Source organism: Amblyomma mixtum, chromosome 10, assembly GCF_055824585.1.
Source record: "Amblyomma mixtum isolate Tamu chromosome 10, ASM5582458v1, whole genome shotgun sequence".
Lineage (NCBI taxonomy): Eukaryota > Metazoa > Arthropoda > Arachnida > Ixodida > Ixodidae > Amblyomma > Amblyomma mixtum.
Genome location: NC_143021.1, coordinates 171352693 through 171379397, shown reverse-complemented (window position 1 = coordinate 171379397; position 26705 = coordinate 171352693). Strand labels below are relative to the sequence as shown.

The window sequence follows — 26705 nt, the reverse complement described above, 5'->3', positions numbered from 1 at the left end:
CTTACGTTGGCGCCATTCACTCATATCTCAGGCGGAATTCGCTGCAAAACTCTCGTTGTTGCGTGCATTGATTTCAACGTGCTCGACCACGATCGCACGGGCATTTCGTCAACTGCGTCACTGCTCGGAGCCGTCGGGAGACCACCGCTGCTTACTGAGGAGCACTCGCGCTGTTCGTTCACCAGTGATTCAATACGCCGTGCGCTAGAGAGGTCGTCGGCGTATTGCGCGGACGTTTCGCGTCCTGTGCGTGCAGTGTGCGTGTGCCATTCGCGCTCCCGTTCCCATCGGCAGTGAAACCTCGTTGCTATTAGGCGTGCTCTTGCAACGCTCTAGTGATCGTCACTGGTGTTAGTGTAACTATTTTCGTTTTTCGCGACTGCGCTTGTGTGAGCAGCGGGGGCCATGACATGGGTGAAGGGCGATATTTTAAAGGAAGCCGCTGCGCTCGCTTTGCATGCTTGCACGCCCCTGTTATACGCCGCCGGTAAAAATGAAAAGAAAGAGACCCTGCGCTTAAACAATACCTTAGAGATTTTTTTTCTTTAATAAAGGCGAAGGGTTAGTTTTGTTCACTGCAATATCTACATAAAGATACGAATGCACACAGGATTCCGAGAACTGAATTCATTTGTAAAAAACGTTTATTTTCTCACAAAAAACAACTCGCACGAAAAAACGTAGCTATTTACAATATCTTCACATCATATGCAACAACACAAAAGCTTCTGCTCTATAACAAAGTCATCAACTGCAAACAAATGACATTTGTCAAAACTTCAACCCCATACATGCAAACCTGCGCTCGGCTGCAGGTCCTTTAAAAAAAAGCACTTTTTATTTTCGCGATACATTCATTGGAGGAGAATGCAAATGATGAAAAAGTAAACTGACGTAAAAAGGTCTGTTAATAATGGGGTGAACTGTGCCTAGAATTGAAAGGAGTGCCATATACGCCGTGCGACGGTGAAGAATAAATGGGCACTCTTATTTTCGTTTCCACATTTACTATATCAATGCAATGTGTGTGTGTGTGGGGGGGGGGGGAGGATGTAGAGCTCAGAAAATTTTGGAGGGATGTTCTGACACCGAAACACCTGCCTGGCGACTACAACTGGGGCTCACCGATGATGCGCCGATGTACAACTGGGGCAGGTTAATCAGAAAAAAAAGTCGTAACTCATATATATATATGCACACACATACACATGTGAAAAGGTCACCTGTCAGAGCACATGTACCATGAGCACGAAGAATGAAACGCCAGAAATAAGCAACACTAGCTATATGAGACAGATATACACAAAACTTCACTGACAGCTGTCAGCGGCAATGAAAAATGGCCAAGAAAATAACAGGCTCGCGGCCATAGCGTGGTGGCAATGTGAGAATAAGGTTGTAATAAAATCAGATCAGAATCAAACACTTAAACCACACATTTTTAGCCCCCTCCCTGGCGAAAATCTTTCCCAGCCCAAATGGTTTATGGAACAATTTCCAGTTGGTTCCAGTTGGAACCAACTGGGTTCCACTTGGTTCTAACTGGAACCAACTGGAAATTGTTCCATAAACCATTTGGGCTGGGAAAGATTTTCACCTGGGCTGTAATGGTTTGGATTGTTTGTTCTTGTACTCCCCTGGCATTTCTTTCTTCATACGTTTGCTGATACTGCTTGAATGATGCTGTTTACATGTGTGTCTCAAGTTTGAGTTAATGTGTCTTGACATTCTTGTTCATATGCTTTCGCAGGTGGTTGGGAATATAAATGTCAGAGAGGCCTGTTTGCTGAAATAAATGTTTAATTGGACACTAGCCGAGCAAGTAGGAATTTATTACTGTCCCTTAAACTGCGTGAGCTTCTGAAACATCTGCCGCACTTGGCTGCCTTGGAAAGTTTGTGTAGCTTGCTTGCCAACATGAAAAAGGCGTATATTGAAGTAGCACTCTGCTACACTTCTGATCAAATGAATGTAGTGGTTCTCCAGAGGATCATTTTCAAACATATGTGCTTGCAGTGTTTGGAAAACCTCTGTCGTCTGCAAAGATTCTAGTAACTGATGTAGCAGGTCGTGTAAAAGAGTTTTTGAAGCCAGTTTTTTCATATGCACTGCCCGTCGTACAAGGAATTCAGATTGCTGACAGATTTTTACCACACTGTCTGATGGGTAGCAGAGCCCTCCTTTACTTTTCCTGCGTATGAACGATGTAGCTGGATCTGTGTGAGGAGCAAACAGAGCTGCAGTGCACTGCTCACACATCAGCTTTAAGCTTAGCTTGCGTGCGACATAGCCAGCAATATATGCTACTACCCGACTCCCGAAATCGCTGATGTTTTCTGCGGATGCTATATAATCATGCTCAGCAGCTATGCGGTGCTGTTCACTTTTGTCACTCTCTGTAAGCCGGCTCCTTGCTGTGGAGGAATTCAATACCTCGGCTGACGAATGTCTGGCAGTGGCACTGCACGATAATATAGTAATATTATCTAAAACTTGACAATTCCCAGAAGCAACATCACAAAGTTCATTTTGCACTAGTATTCTTTTAAATGCTGCTTGAAATTGCTGTGCTGTGGGGTTATCATTATGGCCACCATGTGCTCTGATGAGGCCAAAAAAAAGTTCTAGATGGTCCTGGCAGATCTTATATGCTGGAATGTACTTCAGTATTTTTTTTTGCAAAACCAGCAAGTTATACAGGGCAACCAGACTTTTCATACATATGATAAAGCCCAGAAAACCTGTCTTACGGCTAGTCTCAATAATTTTACGCCTGTTTACAGGCTCTCTCAAAGAAGAGAGGTACTGAGTCGCAACTTCAAACATGTTTTCTATTTCTGTTGCATTTTTTTCATTGATTGGTTTTTTCCAATCCTTCTGGTACATGCTTCGGGAATTTAGGGCATCAAATATATCGTTGACAAGAGTTAGAAACTCTTCTGTTTGCTCGCAGTTTGTAAATCCCTGTAAATGCAATGCTCTGCACTCGGCAAGTGCTGTCGCTACTGACTGGCTCATCACTTGTGCTGCCAGACGAACCTTCATTGGTTGCCTACGCCACTCAATGTGCGCCTTTCTTAGTTTGTTTGCCAGGTGTATGCCTTCGTTTTCTTGCAATGTGTGCAGCTTTTCAATATACTCCCATGCTACGACTTTATTGTTGTGATCAATAAAGTATTTCATGTGTGCAAAAGCATTCCTTACCAGCTTGAGCATGTGACACGGATCTAGGAAAGCTGCCACTGGTTCTCGGTTGGCGGGATGTGGGAATGTTGTTCTCAGGCAAGTGATGTCTGTAAAATCACAGCCTAGCTCTTGAAGCATAGCTATGTTTGCAGGTGCACCGTCACAAGTTAGAGAGACAATCAAAGCCCCAGTATCGTGTGCACAGAGCAAGCCTTGTGTAACCAAATTTGCCCGTTGTTCACCTACTAGCCCATCAATAAGAAAGTACCCGAGTGGTATCTTCCAGTGACCATTGATGCAGACTGCCATTATTACAAAGGCAGCCTTTGCCTGCGGTAAACAATCACCATCAGCCCCTGCACCGATATCAACAAAGCCTTCAAAATGGCCCTTGCTCCACTGCACTTGTTGTCGTATTGACATTTCATCGACAACAAGGCTACATACAGTTTGGTGGCCTCGGTTGCTAGCTTCCAAGCACTTCATTCTCAGTGCATTGAGTGCCTCTTTTGAAAAGCCTGCCCTTCAGTCTATGCTTTCGAACCACTTCCGTAATGTTCTTGGATGCGGCAAGCATGTATCAAATACTTTTCTTACATAAGCATATGCTCGAGGGGAATAAAAATGAAGAGTGAGAGCAAAAGCTCTCAGCTCAGGTGAGTAATTTTTTGGGGCATGCTGCCCTGTGTGCTTGGCGAGCTGTCGCTGAAGGAGCTGTTGGTTTGCTGCGCCAAGGCTATCTAACACCGCTGCCTGTTCTTTTAGCAAAATATTTTGTGTCGTTAACGCTTTGAGGACACATTTCAATTCTGCATTCTGTTTTTTTAGGCGCCTCTTTGACTGCTGAAGCCTTTTTATCGCCTTTCTTGACTTCTGTTGCAGAGCAGTAAGTCTTGCTGCACGAGTTCGCAAGAATGCCTTCTCTGGGGTGTCAACCTATAAGGTAGAACCAAACAATTATTGGATTCTTATTGCCACCATAACATGCTCAAATTCAAAATGGTTCGTAGATATTACTTTGACCTTGCCAACATCTATGAGGCTATGTGAATTCACAAATTCTATGAGAACTGTTTTATCCTAGGGTGCCAGATACTGTCCTGAGTAAGTTATGACTAGCTGGTCTGCTTGAAATAGAAATTCATGCATTGCTTAATGCATGGATATTAATATATATATACTGTTAAACAATTATTTCTGCCAGAATCAAATTTCCTATAATCATGCACTTCATAAGGTGCTGTATTGCCTAGTGTTGTTTAATGACAGCATTTCCAACAATTACTAACATCGACATGGGAACTTGCATATGTAGCACATTTGTAGCATTTGCTTACCATTGCTTGCTTGCTTCGTTTTGGTGTTGCCACTGAAGCTGGCGCGGACGACACAGGTGGCTGCTCCTGTGCATACAGTTGCTCACAGTTAACTCAGGTGCTAAACACTGTGCAAATAATCTTGGTCATCATGGAATTTGTATGCAGTTTTAGCATTATATCACCTGATTTAGTATATTACTATCTGATTTATGCCATTTGGCTGGCAAGTTGAGGCGAGCAATTGTCCAAGGTAATACAAAGCTGCAAGGACCCTGGCAGTATTTAAACAAATGAAATTTCTGCTGCATGAACAGTTTGGTAATAAAAGGCTGGTGAAAGCTATATTCAGAGATTGATATCTCTATGCCAACAAGAAAACAGCAACAAAACTTGAGTTGAGTGTTGTGGTAAATCGAATATAGTTCACTGTACATGTAGGCTTACCTAAGGCTCGGGAGCGGAACAGTTAAGAAATACATGTTAACAGAGCCACTCATTCAAACGTGTTTCACTCACAACTTCAGTAGGGATTCTATGTGGTTCAGTTAAAAATATTTTTTTTTAAATTCAAATCACAATGAAGTTATCCTAGTCCACACAAAATGGACAACTCTTTGATTCCATAGCATTAGTGACTGTAAAGCTAGGCTAGTTGTCAAATCAAATAAAACCATTGCACCTTTTTTTCTTTGCGTGTATAAGCTTAGACGATCCAACAGGAGGAGCTGTGTGTGGCTTAATAGGCTAAGTTTACTCTAGCTAAGTGAACTTTCACCGTGAACTCTCCTATTGCATCAGGATAGCAACTTAGCTGTATCCAATTTAAATACAGAAGAAAAGTGACAGAAAACAGAGACAAAAATCATCTGCTTACCTGTGCAAGGAAGGATTCACCCCGAAATGTGCCAACTAGGCCCGAGGGGCCAGGGACAGACAAGATGATCTGGGCTGAGCTGTGCAGAGTGATGTCCATAGGGGCCTGTTGTTGTGAACACATATATGTTTGAATCTGCTTCCACATGTAGGCCATGTCAGTAGTCAGTAAAAGGAACAGAAAAGTGACTTGTTACCTCTGATGGTTCTGAATCAAGAGCACGGCCAAGATCAGAGGGGTCAGGGACAGACAGGACAGCTTGGACTGAGCTCCAATCAGTAGGGAAGTCCATAGGGGCCTGATAGCACAAACACATCTGGCTGTGAACACTCTGCTTTTACATACAGGCTGTCTCAAACGATAGGTGAAATGTGCATGCCTGGCAAACGGAATCTTACCTCTGCCAGCGATGAATCTCCATGAACAATGGCAAGAGCAGGGGAGCCAGGGGCAGACAAGGTTTCCAAGGTGTCAACATCTAGGTCCATGGCAGCCTGATAGGAGAAGTACATGTAGGAGTGAACTCTGCATCCTGATAAAGGCTGCATCAAATAGTAAAAGTATGGTATGAAATGCACTGAGGGCTCCGGATGAATTTTGCGTTCACCGAAGCGCGTCCTAACAGTAAAAGGACAGTAAGCGAATTCGGAGATGCTACCTGTGCCAGTGGGGAATCTTCTTGAAGAGCACCACCAAGATCAAAGAGGCCAGAGGCAGACAAAGCGGCTGTGCTCTCAAGATGAAGGTCTGCAGCAGCCTGAAAGTAAAAGTGCGTCTACCAGTGAACTCTGCATGCGAGCTGAGCCAGTCAATCAAAGCAGTTCTATAGACATTTGCTATAGGTACCTGTGCAGGTGGCAAGAGTTCAGGAATGCCACGAGTGTGTTGGACAAGTGCAGACAAAGGTCCTTCAGGATGGCTTGCAGTGCCAAGAGCAAGGCTTTGCTGAGCTGGATGAGGCATCTGGGGGGTAGGAAGCTCCAGCATTGGTTATCATTATTAAGTGTACTTACTGACTATGATAATGTAATGTGTATATAGCCATACTAATTAACTGAGGTATATACAGGACCTTCAATTGTACGTGATGGCAAACAACACACAATCAATTCCTCTTTTAGTGAAGATATCTATCGGAAGTCTTGAAAACAGGCTTTTCAAGACAAAACAGTGCTTTCATCATGACAGTAGCATAGCAGATGGCAAATGGAAAGCAGGCAGACTGTACCATATGCAGGTTGTTTCACCTAATACAATGTTTGAAAATGGGCTAGTTGAGTTAGAAGAGTGCCCTCTTTGGCGCAGCATCATGAGCGGTTTTTCGCATCAGATTACAGGTGTATTAACTAGCAAAGCGCTTTCTTTGGCATAGCATTGTCAACAGCGAAGAATACAGTGAAGACATTGACTAGCAGGCTGATTAACTGCATGGTATCTAATATTGAACCAGGTTCCTACTGGGATGTTTGTAGCCCACCTATATGTAACCTATATCCGTGTTTAAACTTTCGAAAACTCCATTCTCGTCGCTGCTGCAGCACAAGAAATTTTGGGTCCGCACATGGCTGAAACGAAAACCGCGCGCTCATAGGTATGGCTAACTTTCTCTCCGGTCTGTGAGACACCCTGCACAGCATTATATAGTTTATTTGTAAAACTTAGTTTTACGGCTCATTGTAGTCATTAATCACCGGGTGGGCGATAGCAAGCAGTTCAACGTGAATTTTTACGTTTTGCGAGATCTATTTTCCTTCTGTCTACAGCGCAAGGAGTTTTGGCAGTGAGCGCGGGAAACCGAAAGTGGGCGCAAAACAATATGCATATCGACCTGGGGAGGCCTGAGTACATTCATGAATACATAAAAAGAAATACCAATATGAGCTCTCTCGGCGCTTTTTTTTTCCTCTTGCTGATAATACAAACTATTTCAATTTTCCAGGAGCAGCATTCTGAGCTCACTGGCCGCCCAGTTTCGGTTTCAAGAACCCGGAAAGGAGGAATTTCAGGCTCGTGGAGCCATAGTGCAAAACAAACCAAAAGGAGACTACTCCTTTTTACGTGCGGTCGCAAGCCTAGACTCACACGATGATGCACGCACCAGACACACACGCACACACACACAAAAAAAGCAAAACCCGTATTCCGGGTCAAAACAAAACATTACGTACAACGGGCTCGCCGGACCCGACCGCACAAAGAAGCTTACTATGAAAACTGCGCCAGCCTTCGCCACGTAACAAACTAGCGCCGGTATTACCCATCGCCTAGCGTTGTACGTCGATACTGCGGCAATAGGCATTAGTTACTCATACAGTCCCTGTCGGTCTTCAACAGGTCGTCGTCGAGCTCAGGCCATGGGGAGGAAGCGCGCCCTTCCGAGCTGTTCTGATCATACGCCGCGGCCGGCCTTCAACAACACGTGCTTTCGCAATGACAACGCCTATATATCTTGCCGCGACCGAGACCACCGAAACCGCCGAAAAATAAAATCCTTACTTATTAGTGCTGCGCACCGCCGGAGCGCGGGTACACTTGCACTCGCATCTTGCGAGTGCACGGAGCATCTGCTCACGCGCGTCCCATATGACGCGGCGAACCTGGCAATGCACGGGCACTACAACATAACTGACAAATTTCCTGACGTCTAACTGTAGGATTACTGACTACAATCAGCCTCATAAATGTCGTGTACGTGCGACCTCAATCGAAGGGAGATGCTATGATTTGTTTTATATAATCATAACAACATGTGCACCGATCTCTTCCCTTTGCTAAATTTCCTTGCAGCAGACGCAGAGCGCGCACTCAATAAGCTAATATATTATCAATGGGCAAATACCATATAACGCAACAATAAGTAATAAATGTAATTTACTCGCATGCGCATGATCGTCAGAAGGCCTGAGCAAATGATATCCTCTTTCGACATCCTATTTCGCGAAGGCGCAACTTTGTGTCAGCTTTATATGCTTGCTGCAAAGTACTACATTCATAGTCGTTTTGTCGATCGCTCGCTGCATCGATTGTGCGTCAAATGCATGACGCATATGCAACATATATATGGTCGCACAGATCGTATCGCATCTAAATCATTTTCAATAAGCAAATTCATTCTCACCAAAAGAAGCGGTAGAGCGTGCTCCCATAGGCGTACTCTGTTCGGCGATGTGCGATCAAAATGCTCCTCCAGAAAATGCTTTGAACAAACACAGGTGTGCTTGGTAGGCTCTCGGTGAACATCGAGCGGCCAAACAGCCTGTGTCCATTGCCTTCGACGAGCTGCGTTTGCAGGGAACCTGAGAATGGAAAATGCAATGTACATATGCTTCTATACAATAAAATCGCAAAAACTGAGCTAAAATATTCATTACATGACAGATTTCCAAACGCGCAGCTGAATTATGAAGTGTATACTCACAGGTGATAGGAGACTCCAGCCTCTTTCGGTGGTCCTCGGGACGTGCACCCTGGCACACAACAGCTCGGCATTGGATCAGTTGCGATCTCCTACTCTTGCATCTGCACCTCGCTTGCATCGAACGAATACTGACACCAGCCCATCTTTTATAGAGGTTGCCGTTGTCAGAAGGGAAGGGAACATGGCACACAAAAGCGCGCGCCTTGTCCCAGGGCCACAAGTAACCCATCAGCCCTTCATCATTCGTACGACACCCGCGAGAACCCCCTCCCCCCCACCCTCTGGTCCAAGGGGGAACAGGGAGAAGATTTTCGATACCGGACGAAGGCCTTCCCCCGGCATCGGTGGCCGTCATGTGGCTTCGTGCGACTAGGGGCCCACATTTCTCGCGTGTGCCTAATTGTCCTTCACCTCACCCGGTGAAGGCTAATTTCGAGCGCTGAGCTAAACAAGCAAGTATACTAGTTCTGTCGAATGCAGCCTTCAACTCCAGAGTCCCAGGGAGGCTTATAATCTCCACCGGCAGAAAACGACGTAGCCAAGAGAGGGGGTACTGCGTTGAAAGCGATGGTCACTTCCCGTGCTTACGAGAGTTGAGGAACAGGGAGGTGATTTTAGATAGCGGAAGAATGCCTTTCCCGAGCATGGGTGGCCGTCATGTGGTTTCGCGCGACGAGGGGCCCGCTTAATTGTCCTTCACCCACCGCAGTAATTGAAAGCGGCGGTCGCTACGCGTGCTTACGAGAGTTGAGGAACAGGGAGGAGATTTTAGATACCGAAAGAATGCCCTTCCCGGACATGGGTGGCCGTCGTGTGCAGGGGCCTAGCCAGGGGGGCTGCTTATGGGGCTTCAGCCCCCCCTCCGGAATTTTTTCGAACTGTCACCGACCGCAGCATGGCCCAAGTATATATCGCGACTTCTGCTATTTACAGCTTTGTTCTAGCCTCAATCGTCTGTCTTTCCGTGTGTAAAGCTTACTATCTGTGATTGCGCAAGAAGTTTATTTGCCTTGTTTGACGCATTATATGGAATGACTTTTGCTTAGACACGTAGATGTAGTGGAGGCATACGGGTATTTAAATATCTTGTTGCGAGGTTTTGTGTATACATACAGTGACTTTGTTTCCAGCGACACTTTTTTGTCCTTTGTCAAGTCGTTCAGTAAGGCATGTTGCCGGGCTAGTTGGTTTAGCATCTTGAAATTTGGAATAAAACACCTTGGCGCAAATAACTTCACAATTTCCTCGCCTTTTTTGTCCTTGTGAAATTATTTGCGCCAAGGTAGCTTTATTCAAAATTTCAAGTTGCCAAGTTGTATCTTCGCATTTCTAATACTCCATTTTATCTTCGCACTTAATTCTAATGCATATTTTGCAGAGCTCCTCGTTTGTTCATGTGCTCGCTGTTGCGACTAAAATTTCGGTGCAATTACTCGCAACACATGACCGGTGACAGCTGCTGCTGTGCAGTACACTGCAACGAAGGAGAGCGTCATTGAGATTTTTCCCTAGCCGTTGCATATGTACAAAAATGTAAAGGTTATTGAACGACAAAGATTCATTAACATAGTGTCCTCTAATTGCTCATTTCATGGTCTTTACGTTTTTTCATATCAGTGGCATGCACTGCTTTGTTGGTTTAAGAATTGATATGGTTGTAGACTTCGTGTGATATTTTCTTTACTTAGCAAATATGCAAAAACATGGAAGCATTGGTATCAGTTAAGTCTGCCACGATTTTTAAGACATACGATTATCCATTCTTTTACTTTTTAAAATATACATATTTCCCTTGTCAAGACAGCGCGTAGCTTTATGTAATACGCAACGTCATTGTTAATGGAAATACAGTTATTTTTCTTGCGTTTGATCCCTCCACAAATTCTATGAGGAGGCCGCGCTGCAACATTACAGCATGCACCAAAAAATTTGAAGTTAACTGCATACAAGACATTTATCCGCCCGGTTTCGGAGTATATGCCTCCTCTGTTTGGAGCCCCCACCAAGTGTACTTGGGAGATAAGCTCGAAAATATTCAGAGAACCGCAGTGCGTTTTGTATGTTCGCGTTATCGGAAGACCGATTCTGTAACAGACATGCTTAAATCTTGCGACCTGGAACTGCTCGAAACACGACGAAAAAAACAACGGTTGAAACTGTTTTTCCAAATCACCAAGAATCAACTAAAAATAAACAAAGAAACATATATTCACCCCCTCTAAAACAAAGTGCGCGTTTAAACCACAGTGCCGCAATACGACCGTACAGAGCCCACCTATGTGCTTTTCAAAACTCTTTTTTTCCCCTCATGTATTAATATGCGGAATGGTCTTGCGGAATTCATATTGTCACAGCTCAAAATGTCAAAGAGTTTGAGAACCTTTTGGAATTATATTACAGGCAACAGAGGAATTGACAACTGATCATGCTGTTGTTATGATTTCCCTCATGCTTGTTTGTTAAGTTGTTAAGTATTCATGTTTTGATTATGTTTTGATTATGTTTTTTGTGTCTTGTCGGTGCCTGACGTTTTTGTTCCTCGATAATTAAAATAAAAACCTATCCTGTTATGGCCCTCAAGTGAGGGCTACAGCATTCCCAAATAAAATAAATAAATAAAACATGTGCCCCCCTCGAACAAAATTTCTGGCTACACCACTGCTCGTGTGGAATTCGCGCGGCTAGGGGCCCGCGTTTCTCGCGTGTGCTTAGTTGTCCTTCGCCCACCCCAGTAATTGAAAGCGACGGTCACTTCCCGTGCTTACAAGAGTTGAGGAACAGGGAGATTTTCGATACCGGACTAATGCCCTTCCCGGGCATCGGTGGCCGTCGTGTGGTTTCGCGAGACGAGGGGCCCACGTTTCTCGCGTGTCCTTCACCTCACCCGGTGAAGGCTAATTTCGAGCGCTGAGCTAAACAAGCAAGTATACTAGTTTCATCGAATGCAGCCTTCAACTTCAGAGTCCCAGGGACGGGCGTTGCCAGAGGGGGGCCACCGCAGATAACCACCGCAAGATGGGCCACCGCAGTAATTGAAAGCGAAGGTCACTTCCCGCGCTTGCAAGAGCTGAGATAAGTATTTTTCTCGGCTGCTACTAATTGTGACCAGGGCCGAGCAGTTGGAGACGGCGAGACGACGCAGTACGAAGCAGTAACTGAAAGTAGCCGCCTGTCTCACACGGGTATTTCCGCTTTATTAACTTTTCCGCTGACGAACACCGGCATAGGGCGTCCTAAACCGGACGGCAAGCAGCCAAGCGCCACCAGCGCGGGGATCTGTGCCCATGCTGTAGCACGCTCCTTCGATGGCTTTGAAACGCGCGCGCAGTAGTCGAGGGCGGGACTTATGCGATGACGTCAGCCCGGACAAGATGGCGCCGAGCTGGTTTCCGGCTTCACAAAATGTCACGTGACGGCCTCTCCTCTCTTTTTCCTTCCTCCATGGACAGTTCCGACTCGGGCACTGAAAGCTCAGAGTCCAGCAGTAAGATTCGTCCGAAACGGACAGCGAGTGTGAAGCTGCCGGCCTGTATATGCCTGCCGCCGGCGTCATAAAAATGCGCTAATATTCTTTGTTCACGTTCGTAACAAGCCCTGCAGTAGAGGAATGTAACAAATGAATCATTTTTGCTGGTAGAAGTGATAACTGCGATACAAGCAAATTTCTTCCCGACGCCCAGTGCGGCTGGCCTGCTGTCTGCTAGCTCCGCTGCTGGAGGCGTCGCAGAAATCGATCATGTCTTTATTATGAGACGAGGAACACAGTAAAACGGTGACGCGAGTAGCACCTTTACTACAGCGCTGGCCAGTTCCGAAGCGCCCTCAGCTGCGGCATCGATGAAAAACATTTAGGCTTAGCGACGACTACGGCAGCCAGGGAGAAACGTTGTCCGCGGGCGGCGTCGTTGCCGAAAGCTCGACTGTCTCGCTGATTGGTTCAGCGGCTTGCGTCTCGCAGTCGCAAGGCTGGAAAATCGAGCAGCGAGCGACTTGCCTGCGCGTCGTCCGTCACTTCTTTCGTGAACGGTAGGGACAGGCTCACTGGCTCTCCGAAGACCGCGGCCGCATACTCGCGTGTTCATCCGCTCCGGCGGCGCCTAGTTTCGCGGCTCGCCGCTGCGGCGCTGGCGTCGCGCTCCCGAGAGAGCACTCGCATTCCAATAGCAAAATGGGAGGTGGCGAAGCTACGCGCTCCGACGCGCTCCGTACGCGATCCTGCGGAGCGGTCTCGATCTGCCATTGGAATTCAGCATAACTATAGCTTATGAGTGTTTCCTTGCATGCCAAATGTTGCTCTGCGGTGATGTCGAGCAGAACCCCGGTCCTCCTGTTGAAGATCTGTGCCGCAGTATTTTGGACGGACAGGCTGAAATACGTAGTGAACTTCTAGAAATGAAAACCCGTATCAAGAACACCGAAGAACTTTTACACGGTTTTAATTCACAGCTATCCTCGTTGAGCGGACTTTTGAAAGAATTGTCCTCTAATCCCCCACAGGTGGCTTCTCTCGTGAATTCAACCGCTGCCATGCAAGACATGATGGCATGGCAGAAAAACAAATTGGTTGATCTCGAAGATCGAAGCCGACGCTCAAACATTATCGTATACGGTATAGACGAGCCTCCCGATGAAAACGAAGACACTTTAAGAGATGCGGTTATAACTGGGATCTTTGAAGAAAAACTTGGTTTAAAATGCAAATCTGTTGCCCGTATACATCGTCTTGGACGGCAAGGCAGCCGAAGACCCGTGATCGCGTATTTTCAAGATTTCGTAGAAAAGCAGGCTGTGTTGCATAATTCAAAAAAACTAAAAGGGTCAAATACGTATGTTCAAAATGATTATAGCCAGTGCACGCTGCGCAAACGTAAACTATTGTGGGAAAGTTCAAAGATAGAACGAGATGCCAAGAAACACGTGAGCCTAGTTCATGGTAAGCTGAAAATTGACCGCGTATTATACATTTGGGATGACGCACGTAATGAGCGTGTGGCTCTTCCATCGCAAAGTGAAGCAAAAGATGATTGCCCGGAACCTTCGTCGCGAAATTCCACGAATGATTGACAGAAAGCAGGTGCTAAATCCAAAGACCTGATGCCCAGAGTCTCCTCAATAAGACGGATAAACTTGAATACCTTCTTTTAGTGCATGACCCACACATAACAGTCATCACTGAGACTTGGTTGCATGATGCTGTCAGTGATTCTGTCCTGGTACCCAGCTCCCACCAAATCTTTCGTCGGGACCGACCCACACGAGGAGGTGGTGTAGCAGTGGTATTAAAAAACCCTCTAAATGCAGTAGTCCTTCATCAAATCCCAGATCATGAAAGCTTAATTGTCCAAGTAAATTGTTGGGGCCACGTATTCACAGTGTGTGCTGCTTACAGACCGCCATCGTGTTCTCCTGATTATTTGTTTAGACTTTACGATCACTTATGCCTGTTTAAAACAGATCGCCTTATTCTTGCTGGCGATTTTAATCTACCTGAAATCAATTGGAGTAACCCAAAATCTGTCTTTGATGTCATTGGTAACCCTTTGACTGATATCATGCTCGCGTGCGATCTTGTGCAAACTGTGACTGATTATACTCGTGAAATCGGGAATGCCCGTTCTACTCTTGATTTAATCTTTGTCAACAGGAGTGTGTCAGATTACACGGTATCAGTAGACGCTGGTATTTCTGATCACCATGTCGTAAACTTGTCTTTTCCCATTGAAAATCGGCAAGGCCGATCTGTACGCGTTGTGAAAACTTTTTCACGTGCGAATGACCAAGCTATTTTGGACACCCTGTGGCATTTTTCTGACAATCTGTGTGATAATGCGAAATCTTTGTGGACGTCATTTAAGGAGATTGTTCAGTTTTGCCTAGAAAATCATGTACCAAGCAGACGTGCCCAAACTAACAAAAAGAACCCATGGATGACACGAGAAATTATTCATATCCATCGCAAATTAAAACGTGCCAAGCGTAGAGGTCATTTCAATAGCACCCATCAAGCCCTTAAAACTAAGCTAGCCAGTCAGTTATCCGACGCAAAAACAAAATACTTCACTCATTCTCGCCCGAGGTTTTTAAAGGACAGTCCTGAGAAGTTCTGGCGATACCTCAGTGAATCTAAGAAAGAACCGAACCAGTTATCTGTTAATAATTGTATTACACATGACGCATCAGTTATTGCCAACCACTTTAATCACTACTTTCACTGTTTTCACCACGACTCACGACGACGTTCAGTTTGATTCTTCCCTCCCGGATCTGTCACCTGATTTCATTACGTACGAAGGTGTCTTTAATATGCTACTCAACCTTAAAGTGAAGACCTCTGTAGGACCTGATGATGTACCCAACGTATTCCTGCGCCGCTATGCGGAACCCCTGGCCCATATTCTTACTCATCTGTTCCAGCTATCATTGCGGGACTGTGTTCTTCCTGACGATTGGCGAATAGCCCGAGTGATTCCAATCTTCAAAAAAGGTGACTGCCTTGATGTTAGTAACTATCGCCCAATTTCATTAACCTCCAGTACGTGTAAACTCATGGAACATGTCTTGTCCAATTTCATAATCGCATTTCTTGAAAAGCACAGTGTTTTAACGCGTTTCCAGCATGGATTTCGGAGAGGTCTTTCAACTGTTACTCAACTAGTAACTACCATTCACGAAGTGGCATCCTCACTTGATAGGGGCGAGCAAGTTGACATGGTATTTCTTGACTTCAGTAAAGCGTTTGACCGCGTCTCACACAGCAAACTAATCTTAAAGCTCCAGAACACTGGTCTTCCTCTACCGATTGTGAAATGGATTCAAGCCTACCTTAATAACCGAAAACAGTTCGTCCACGTCAATGGCTGCTCATCTGGAATTCTACCGGTTGGCTCTGGGGTCCCCCAGGGAAGTGTCCTTGGCCCCATTTTATTCCTCATATACATTAATGACATCGTTGCCTCAGTTGACACCGCATCCATTAGTATAAGGCTGTTTGCAGATGACTGTGTCCTATTCAAAACTATCCGTTGTACCAATGACCAAATCGTTTTGAACAATAACCTTAATGCTGTGAGCCAGTGGTGTAATCTTTGGTCTATGGAGTTAAACAGAGAAAAATCTGCCCTTCTTCGGGTAACTAACAAGAAATCTCCGGCTGTTTTTGTACAAAATCAACGAATATTCATTAGTTCAGGTCAACGAGTGTAAATACCTAGGTGTTACGATAACTAACAACTTGAACTGGACCAGCCACATTAATAAAATCTGTACATCAGCCCTTAGGAAACTAGGGTTTCTTCGTTTCAAATTAAGGTCGGCCCCTTCCAATGTTAAGCTGCTTGCATACAATACCCTTATCAGACCTCAACTGGAATATGGCTGTACAGTATGGGACCCTCACTTGAAAAAAGACGTAAATAAACTAGAAATGGTACAGAGAAAGGCAGTTCGTTTCATATTCAATTCATACCGCAGATTAGATTCACCATCGTCTCTAATGAGTGCTAACAACATTTTGACCTTAGAAAGCAGAAGAAAGATTTCCAGGCTGCGGTTTCTGTATCGGCTCTGCAATCACCAACTTGGTATCAACGCGCAATTGTTCATTCATCCACGTGAGGGTCGTCAAACTCGGCACACCCATCTTTACAACCTGGAACCAATCTTTGCGCGTACTAACAGGTTTAAGAACTCATTTTTTCCGCGCACTGTCTCACAATGGAATGCACTCCCAATAGAAGTTTTTTCCGCGCATGATGCAAATGTTTTCGAAGAACGAGTACGAAAAGCTCTGGGTTGATGTTACTCTTCGCTTTTGCCGTTTCATTTCTTTTTCTTTGTTTGCACTGCATGCTGCGCGTTTGATTGCTTTGACTGCTTTGACCCGTTGATTGCTTATGATTGCTTGTTTTTTTTTTTTTTGTGATTGCTTGCTAATGGTGGCGCTGAATTGCGTTCACTTATGACCTGTATTGCCCTCCTGCTTGGTCTTCAATGACTGCAGTATGTTTTAAATAAAAAAAAATAAAAAATTTGAATTTCCCGCAGCCCCGTGACAGCATAATTGCAGGAGGTGATACATACTACATACATGTCAAACAAACAACGTGGACTACCCAGTCAGTGGTACGTGGCAGTGAAGAAGAAAATAGAAAGTAGTGGCATCAACAGTGTGTACACCTCTGTCAGGCTTACTAGGGGGTACCAGTGCAAAACAGAAAAGGCGATAAAGTATAAGTGAGCATTAAAGGACACTCGACAACAGTGCTCGAAAAGCATTCTCGGACCGACACTCAACAACAGCATGGGGCAGCTTATTCCATTTATTGATGGTTCGTAAGAAACAAGAACCAAAGCAACGCACACGACGAAGCACATTCTCCTGGAACGTCTATCGATGCTATCAGCTTTACTCGGAGCGGCGTGCGTCAGCAGCTGATACAATTAGGCGAAAAGAAAGCTATCGGTCCGGATGGAATACCTACATGCTTCTGGTATGCTGAATGGATGTCCTCCTACTTGGTAATTACGTTCCAAAAATGACTCTAAACTCATTATCTGCCACTAGACTGGCGCACTGCCATTGTTATACCGGCATTTAAAGGTGGCAGTCGCACACTCATGAACAACTATCGGCCTGTGTCACTTACTTCAAGTCTGCTGTAAGGTAATGGAACATGTTGTTGCGAAACATAATTTTTTTTTAGAAACAAACAGACTACTTTCTCAATGTCAGCATGTGTTCCGTTGAGGGTTTTCAATAGTGACACAGTTAATACATGACCTTTCTAAAGCTATAGATGACCGGAGGCAGATTGATGTTATTTGTGTAGATTTTGAAAAAGCCTTTGATAAGGTTTCTCAAGGCAAATTACTCCTGAAAGTGCGAAGGGCTGGCATCAGTGGAGATATCTTTCTAGACTTTTCACTTTCCAAAAAATATATTACACTAATCAATCGCTAAAACAAGGTCTTTTCGCTGTTCCGAGTTATGCATCATCTCGCATTGACCACCGCCTCAAAGTGAGTGTTCCAAGTTGCAGAACTAACCAGTTTCTTTCCTGGCCCCAAGACCAGCTCAGACTGGAACCACCTGCCCGCCAGCATCGCCTCCATCTCTGAACCAGAAGTTTTTGGATCCGCTCTTCTTCATCACCTGTGCCAACTACTCTCCTTATTGTGTTTTATTTGTACAAGTATACTTACCACTCCTACCTGCAATGCCTCAACGGCCCTGATAGTGACGAAATAAATAAATAAATAAATATCCTTAGGTGGATTGAAGTGCACTTGGCTACACGCAAACGGGCGGTAATTGCGAGTCTGGCTTTTTGGATGTATATTCTGGTGTGCCGCAGGGTTCTGTGCTGGGGCCATTGCGGTTTCTAGTTTGCGTCAATGACATAGTAACTGCTGTTGGAAATTCTGTTAAACTAAAACTGTTTGTGGATGATTGCCTCATTTATGCACCTGTCACATGTGAAGGAGATCAGATTAACATTAACCACAACCTGCCGGCTTTTGCACTTTGGTGTGAGAAATGGGAAACGAAAATGAACTTCAATAAGACCACATTTACCCATATAACTAACAAATGAAATATAATCTCTTTTCAGCACAATATTGCAGGCCACAATTTTGTTAAGATTAGTACGTTCAAGTATCTGGGGGTGTCAATTTCTCACAACCTAAGTTGGCACAATCATGTCGGAAACGTGTGTGCGGTGGCACATAGAAAACTGCTAAGAGGAAAGTTGTGGAGAGCAGCGAAAGATGTCAAACTTTTAGCACACAAATCTCTCACACGGCCTTCCCTAGAATATGCATCTGTAGTATGGTCTCCGCACTAGAAGGTTCTTTCAACGGAAATACAAAAGGTTCAAAGACGTGCGGCGAGATTTATCTGTTCAAAACATAGGGAAACAGATTCGGCAACGGAGATGCTCAACTCGGGCATTAGAGAGAAGACGTAAAGAGCAGAGATTAAAAAAATACTGCACCGAATCATTCACGGTGAAATGATACCTGCAGCCTCCAGGTAGACTGGGCTCCTGCCTTCACCACCACACTGGAATGTCTTTCGCTGCTCATTCTTTCCGGATGCCATTGAGCACTGGAATAAGCTGCCCACTCACGTTGCTGAGTCTGCAGGTGCAGCGGCATTCCTGAATCCACTTGGGGATTCTGTCTAGGCATGGGATTCCCGTAGATGTGCGTGCAACTGACTGTCGGGTATATTTCCTCTTGTATAGCAGGTTGCTCTACTATGGTGTGAACTGTGTTGCGTTTCTATGCTCTCTTTTATTGTATGCCTTGAAGAGGCTCCTTCTTGTGTATATATGCGTTCATTCATTCATTTATTGTACCCTTAAAGGCCCTGTGCGGGCATTACAAAGGGGGGAGGAGAGAACAGTTGAAATACAATGTAAAGAGAACAACAATGTTAACACAGTAAAATACAACACAATTCAATGCAAAAAAAACTGGAATAGTGTGAAATGTTAAGGTGCAGTTCTAACCAGTTTCTAATCATTTCTAATCATTTTCTAATCAGTTCTAATCATTTCTCCTCAATGTAATGACCCTTAAATGAGGGTTGACAGTATTCATAAATAAATAAAAATAAATTTAAGGCGAATACCACACGGTGATTCATGCATGTCTTCCGCATCACTGTAGAGAAGAAGACATGCCATCAAAATTACGTGCCATCAAAATCCTCTCATCTATTTTTAAATGAACACATCCTCTTCCACCTGATGCTTCTATTAGTAGGTGAACACCCACTTGATCTGTGCAGTATACTGAATGGAGCAAATGGCAGAAATAAACAAAAAGACACTTCGACAGTGTGCTTGGTGTGCAGCAGCTTGAGTTGCTTATGTGCCATAGAATACAGTGCAGTAAATCATAGGCCAAGACATCTACATGGACACAAAAAAAATGCTCCTAAAGAGAACACTGCAAACACACAAGTTGTGCTTAGGGCTAAGAACAAGCCTTTAAACTTAAGGGAATACAAGTCTATTCATTTAGAAATTGTATCAGTGTTTAGATCATTAGTTGTCTTATTTAATGAAACACACTAGCTCATTTATCGAAATCAAGTATTGCCTGTTAATATGGCGATTTGCAACTCCGTAAGGAGACACCATGTGTCCCCTTATTATGCCCCAACCGTGCGCTGTTTCCACTTTTTCACTCCCATCTTAATTACTGCAACAAAACCTCAAAAGGCTACACACCTTATTCTCTGAGGACTATTGCGAATGTACCTACAACATCAAGGAGCTCTTTCTCAAATATGGAATTCTCCTGGCAACCAAAATATGATCGCTCATGTCGCGTGATTAATGGGTCACTTGGTGAATCCTTTCAAGGAAAACACTGCGCAAACCAAACGGGACACGCGCGAGAGGAAACGTGCAATTTCACCGAACGAAAACGGCACCCACCCAAGGAGCCAAAAGGGGCAGAGTTATCGGTACACAACACATGCAACAACAAAGAGCAAGCAGGATTCGACCCAGACCTTGCTTGTTTTACCGACAAGAACTTGAAAAACTACAGAGTGACCAGCCTCTAGTCTTTTGCTCACAAGGTGTACACACTAAGCAACTGCCAAAGGAATTGCGGAGGTCTTCAATCAACCAAAGGACCACACTGGCTTTTTATGTAAAGGACACTTGCAATAGTCACAGCATCAATCAGGTGATGGGGAAATACGCAGACTTAGCAGTCATAGAAATTGAGGAAACATTTCACTCAGTCAAAACCTCAGCAGTCATGCACACATTACAGAGCAAGGGGGTAGAAGAGGTATGTGTAAAAGCACTGGAAAATATCTACAGCAGCTGCACAGCCACCACAGAGAAAATAATAAAATGCCAACATGGAAGGCAGGCAGAAATGATCTCTCCACTACTAATCACCGCATGTTCACAGTAGGTGCTGACAAGGCTGCATTGGCAAGAATTGGGACTGAAACAGTTAACAGGGTATACCACAATAATCTGATTCGCAGATGACATTGACTTCCAAGGGACGAACTGCAAAAGCATGACCGGGGACTGAAAGAGAGGCACAAAGCCGAACAGTAGGCCAAATAATTAATATGAAGACATCTAACACAAAGTAACCATCTGAGCAGGGCAGAAGTGTACGAGAGGCCCTGGCAGTGCTTGCCCGTCCCCCAAGAGACCTCAGGGCAGGAGGTTAACTGAGGGGAGGAGCAGAGGGGGTCATTCACTCCTGCTGCCTGACTCCGTCATGTGACAATCACAGCAGCTGCCAAGCACAGTGGAATTTTTTGCTTGCCCACAACTACACCACAACTACACCAAAATGTCTTTTGGCTCCTGCTGTGGCACGGCACCAGGAGAAGTATTTATTAATGCTCACACAGCTGCAAGCCCTGTACTATCAGCAGCGAATGAAACGCAAACAAGAAAACTTGGGTGGCAACACAAAAACACCAACGTATTAGCTCCTGCACTGGAAATACAAGCGCGGTTGAACACCCCTTCTAAAGAGGAGCCTTCGTGCCTTCAAAATGAATGTAGCAGGAGCTAGTACACAGCTTCCCCTGGCCAAGAGCTGCGCATTTTCCACGGCGTGGTTCAGTAGTCTTGTTTGCGTTTCATTTCTTGCTGGGAGTACGCATTCTGCAACGGGGCTCGCAGAGATGTACTCAGCAGCAAATGTGTACGGGGCACACCGGTTGCTGAGAAACGCTCGCTGCCTTGGCCAGAAAATGACCGGCAGCCTGGGACGAAGTGCACCTCTCTCCCGAGCACCTCCGATGCCAGCCTCAGACATTGCTGATGCCCGTCCGCTCCATCTGCTCCACGGCGGCCTGGAGGTTGGTGTCAAAGAGCTCGCATCGTATGGGCATCTCAAGTGAATAGAAGGGGTTCTTGAGCGCATAGTCGGCGTACAGCTCGAACAACCGCCGCAGCAGCGGCTCCAGCACTGACTGGCGGGTGTCGGCGAGCACAATGAACTTGATGCCCGTCACCGTCTGGTAGCAGTGCAGGCGGAAGGCGCCCGCCTCCAACACCTCGATGCCCGATGACTTGGGCTCCGGCGAGAGCTGCGAGGCAATGGCGTAGAACGAGTGGAAGGTGCTGGCGAGAACAATGCGTTCGTTGGTCGTCAGCCGAGGACGGCCAAACCGGATGCTCAGCGGGTAGCTGCGCCACAAGAGACAACCTTTCTTTCAGGGTTGGTAACCTTCACCGCATCTCTCGCAAAACTGTGCTCTTCGTGAATGAATAAAATCAGACACTTGTTTGTGACATTGCAGGTCCCAGTATGGGATCCCAGTCAAATCACACTAATCAACACACTTGAATCCATTCAAAATCGCACAGCACGTTTCATCTTATCTCACTATTCCCGTCACGCCAGCATTACTTTCATGAAAGACACCCTTACACATCCAGACCTTTGTTCATGCCGCAAAATGTTTTTGACTGTCTTTTCCACAGAATGTATCATCACAACCCTGTATTAAAGCATCATCTTTTTCCTCGCCCATCATACATACCGCGCCGTTCTGACCACATGTTTAAAGTTGGTGTTCCATCTTCCTGTTCAAAAATGTGTCATAATTCATTTACTCCCAAAACGAGCGCAGGCTGGAATGACCTTCCTCCCTCCATCGCTGCCATTTCTGGCATCTGCAATTTCAAGGCGACGGTATTTTCTGCCGTTTTGTAGAATATTATTGCATAACATGCAGTGTTCATTTTATGTACCTTACCACTCCTTTCTGTAATGCCTTCGGGCCTGGAGAGTATCCGAAATAAATAAACAAATAAATTAGGAGACCATAGCAGGCATGCGATCAGTGGGAGCACAAACTGACAATGGTCATTTGTGCTCACAATGACACCAGCAGGAGACCAGGAGAATGGGCAATAAGTTAACAAGAGCGAGAGAAGTGGGTGCAAGGTTGTCCACAAAAGTGCACAATGCATCCCTCTCATGGGTGTTAATGCTGCGCGACTATGGCAATCATGCACCAACCACAGGGTATCATTGCTGGCTTTGTAAGGAGCCTCTAAAATTCATGTAAAACCTCACAGACTGTTAAGAAGCTTGGCTTCTTTTAAAACTAAAAATAAAAGACATGTCCACAAGGTATGCATTCGCAATAACATTTTTTTCCCCCTCACCTTGTCCCGCTTCGCCATAAAATGTGGTCGCCCATTTCTCCTTAGAAAATGACTGCAGTGAATCGTCCTTGGTGTGAGCATCACTTTCATCCTGCTAGGAAAGCGCAGCTTATCCTTTACACTGCCATTCATCTCTCAGCTCAGAGTAGCACCAACGTGGTGGCCCATCTCTGTAAGGCATGTTGATGTGTCGGCCTTGAGCAGCGCATACCACAGCTTCTTCACTAGCACTGGTTCTGACGTGTCTTCGAATCCAGCAAAGCTTGACAGTGTGCCCCTGTGTTGCGGCATTGGTTAAGTTTTCTTTCTTATTCAAAACCAGTGAAAACATGGCTAGACCCGCAGTCTCCAGGGCTAGAAATGGGTCCACATGCTAAACAGACAACAATACTCGCAGACCCCATCATGACAGGGCACAGCACGCTTCAGTAATGCACAAAAAAAAGTTGCAGAGCTAAACTACAAAACTATGGTCAATAGTCAGCTGTAAGCAATGTTCCTAAATCAAATCACACAGACTCCTTCATTCCCTCACGTCCATGGAAATTAGCAAAACACATTTCTAAGATGCCGACAAATTATCTTTTTCTTTTACTTAATTTGGGACTTCATTCCACACATGGGCTCTGTTGTGTGTTGTGTTGTGTTTAATGGCGCAAAAGCGGCTAAGGCTATCATGCGCCAAAAACAAGGTATGGAAAAATTGGCTTGAGCAGAGTTTGAAAACAAGGTGGACAAGAACGGTGGTGTAAAGGGCCTAAAAGTTATTTTTACTAACTAGCTGATGAAAGATAAGAATTTAAAAAATGTCTGACAGCAGAAACTTTTTAAGGTTGGGTAACCTCCGCGCACATCCTTGGCTCGGCAAGGGTTTCGAGGCTCCCAACAACTCGGAGAAAGACCTCAGCCTCCCTCTCATGATTGAGAAAGTGGCTGAGGTGTATAACTGCATGTAGCGAAGCACAGGGTGAGTAAATTAAGAGTTTGTGAAGAATACTGGCTTCCCTTAAAAAGCTAAAAACACAGGGTATACTGACAAGTGCATCTTTGCCTAAAATCAATGCTGGATGAAAAGGAATGTGTTCTTTGTAAAATGCAGTAAAGTGTTGTTGCCTTAGTGATTCAAGTTTCGTACATGAGAATACTATGTGGTTTACTGTTACTTCATCTCCGCACTGTTCACAAACCGGTTTGTCATCTTTTGTTAGTAGGAAGTTGTGTGTGAGATGTGTGTGTCCAATACAGAGACGGCATAAAATAACTTCAATGAATCGTTTTTGGTTTCAGAATCATTTCCATTCGCCTAGGATAGGTTTTACTAAATGTAGCTTATTATTTTTGTCAATATTCCATTGCGACTGCCATTTATTTCTTAGCTTACACTGTACCAACTTTATACAATCATTGTAGGGGGTGTTCACTTTCTTTATTTCTTTGTTCCGAGATTTTCCAGCACATTCATCCGCTTTCTCGTTGCCAGTGATTCCAATGTGGCTGGGAACCCAGCAAAATTTTATGTCTTGTCCCTGTATTGTGGAGCTTGTTATGTTGTGTATGATATCACCGATTATTGGTGTGACTGCGTTTTTGTGGTGAAGTGAGATTAGTATGCTCAGAGAATCAGTGTAAATGATGCTGTTCTGAATGTTCTCATTTATTATTTTTTCTACCGCCACCGAGACTGCGTAACACTCGGCGGTGAAAATGGATGCACATTTGGGTAGCCGTACTGTTTTTTCCCAATTATTCCGAACCACAGCACTTCCGACGTAGTGTGCTCATTTTGATCCATCAGTATAAAATGCTTCGTATTCTCCGTATTTTTCATTTACTGCTAAATATTCTTGTAATATCTGCTCATGCGGTGTGTGTTTCTTCCGAAATTGTGTTAGTGTGAAGTCGCACACAGATGGTAGGCAGTACCAAGGCGGGAGTGGATCAGGTTTGCGGGCAATATTAGGCAATGTGTCCATTATGTCTAGTTCTTGGCATTTCTCTCCAAAGCGGAGAAGAAGTGGCCTGATTGCGAGGGGTTTGTAGGTAAATAGTGTTCGAGGTGGGCACTTTGCAACGAGTGGGTAACAGATGTGTTTAGGCTGGGAACGGATCTTTAAAACGTACGAGCATGTGAGCGTTGTTCTTCTGTCTGTAAGTGGTGGTTCACTGGTTTCCACGTAAAGGCTCTTTATGGGTGATGTCCTGTAAGCACCAGTTGAAAGATGCAAACCCGTATTGTGCACAGGGTCCAGTCGCTTCAAGTACGATGGCCTTGCTGACCGACCCATACACTATGCAACCGTAATCTAGAACGGAACATACTACAGAGCGATAAATCTGTAGAAGGCATACCCGATCAGAACCCCAATGTTTGTGTGAAAGGACTTTCAGTATGTTCAGTGATAGCGACGCTTTCTTTTTCAGTGCGTTTATGCGAGGCAGGAAAGTAAGTTTTTTGTCGAAGGTGATGCCTAGAAATTTATGCTCTTTTTTTAAAGGCAGTTCGGTTTGGTTTAGGTGTAATGTGGGATCTGTGTGCAAGCCTCGTGTGAGTGAAAAAAGTAAGGCCACTGTTTTCTGTGGTGAGAAATGGAAACCATTCTTGTCTGCCCATGTTGCCAGTTTGTTGATTGTAAGCTGTACTTGTCTTTCGCATGTAGATATATTGGAAGATGTGCATGCTATCTGAAGATCATCAACATAGACTCAATATATAATGGACCTTGGGATTATTTTCTTAATACAATTCATTTTTACCACGAATAGAGTTGTGCTTAAAATACACCCTTGCGGCACTCCATTTTCCTGAATGAAATTCCTCGAAAGGGTTGAGCCTAGACGAACATTAAATGAACGGTTAGTCAAAAAGTCTTTAATTGAGTTCAGTATTCTGCCACGGATGCCGAGCTCAGCCATGTCCTGGAGAATCCCGAACCTCCAGGTTATATCATATGCCTTTTCTAAATCAAAAAAGACGCTAAGACAGTGTTCCTTGTGCATAAAAGCTTCTCTGACAGTATTTTCAAGGCGGACTAGGTGATCTGTAGTGGAGCATCCCTTTTTAAATCCACCCTGATGGATATCAAGAAGTTCACAGGATTGAAGAACAAAGGTTAATCTCACATTAAGGACACTTTCAAAGGATTTGGCGAGACAACTGGTTAAGGCTATGGGTCTATAACTGCTAGGAGAGGTTGGGGGTTTATTAGGTTTAAGAAACGGTACAATAATAGCTTTCTTCCAGGCTTCCGGTATTTTCCCAGATATCCAAACTGTGTTAAAGAATCTTAAAAGTGCGTCCACGGCTGGCTCGGAAAGATGGGCAAGCATTTCATAATGTATTTCGTCAGGTCCTGGAGCAGTTTTTTTGCCAGCAGATAGTACTCTATTGATTTCTTTTAAGGTAATTAGACTATTGTATTTTCCATTTGTACCTCCACTTGTTGGGAGCCTCTGTTTTTCAGCTATGTTTTTGTATTTTAAAAAGGACTGCGTGTAATGTGATGAACTTGAAACTGCAGCGAAATGTTCCCCCAATATGTGTGCCTGTTCCTCTATGCTTGTTTGTGTGCCAGGTGTTGTTAAAAAAGGAATTGTGAATGGTGAAAAGTTGCCGTTTAATTTTCGAACCTGAGCCCACATTTTTTTAGATGGGATCTGACTGTTGATAGATGAAACAAAATTTTGCCATGAGGCTTTCTCGGCACTGCGACGGACGTACCGAGCTTTAGCTTTTG

The 26705-nt window shown here is 44.7% G+C and overlaps 2 protein-coding genes across 2 annotated transcripts in view; both read right to left on the bottom strand.

Moving 5' to 3' along the window:
* Nucleotides 1-1605: 1605 nt before the first annotated feature.
* LOC149327725 (uncharacterized) lies at nucleotides 1606-18992 on the bottom strand. Its single transcript, XM_089563518.1, has 9 exons — nucleotides 8798-18992; nucleotides 8498-8675; nucleotides 6226-6342; nucleotides 6038-6136; nucleotides 5778-5873; nucleotides 5576-5677; nucleotides 5380-5484; nucleotides 4524-4589; nucleotides 1606-4122 (listed from the first exon to the last, which is right to left on the bottom strand). Exons 1-9 carry the CDS (start codon nucleotides 8866-8868, stop codon nucleotides 3712-3714), a joined length of 1245 nt encoding a protein of 414 aa, XP_089419644.1. The 5' UTR covers nucleotides 8869-18992; the 3' UTR covers nucleotides 1606-3711.
* A 138-nt stretch (nucleotides 18993-19130) lies between these two features.
* Nucleotides 19131-26705, bottom strand: part of Trs23 (trafficking protein particle complex subunit 4-like protein Trs23) — a 54330-nt gene continuing 46755 nt past the window's right edge. The window contains exon 2 of the mRNA XM_089563519.1: nucleotides 19131-21984. Within this exon, the coding sequence (XP_089419645.1) occupies nucleotides 21603-21984 (382 nt within the window). The 3' untranslated portion in view covers nucleotides 19131-21602. The remainder of the gene's footprint in view (nucleotides 21985-26705) is intronic.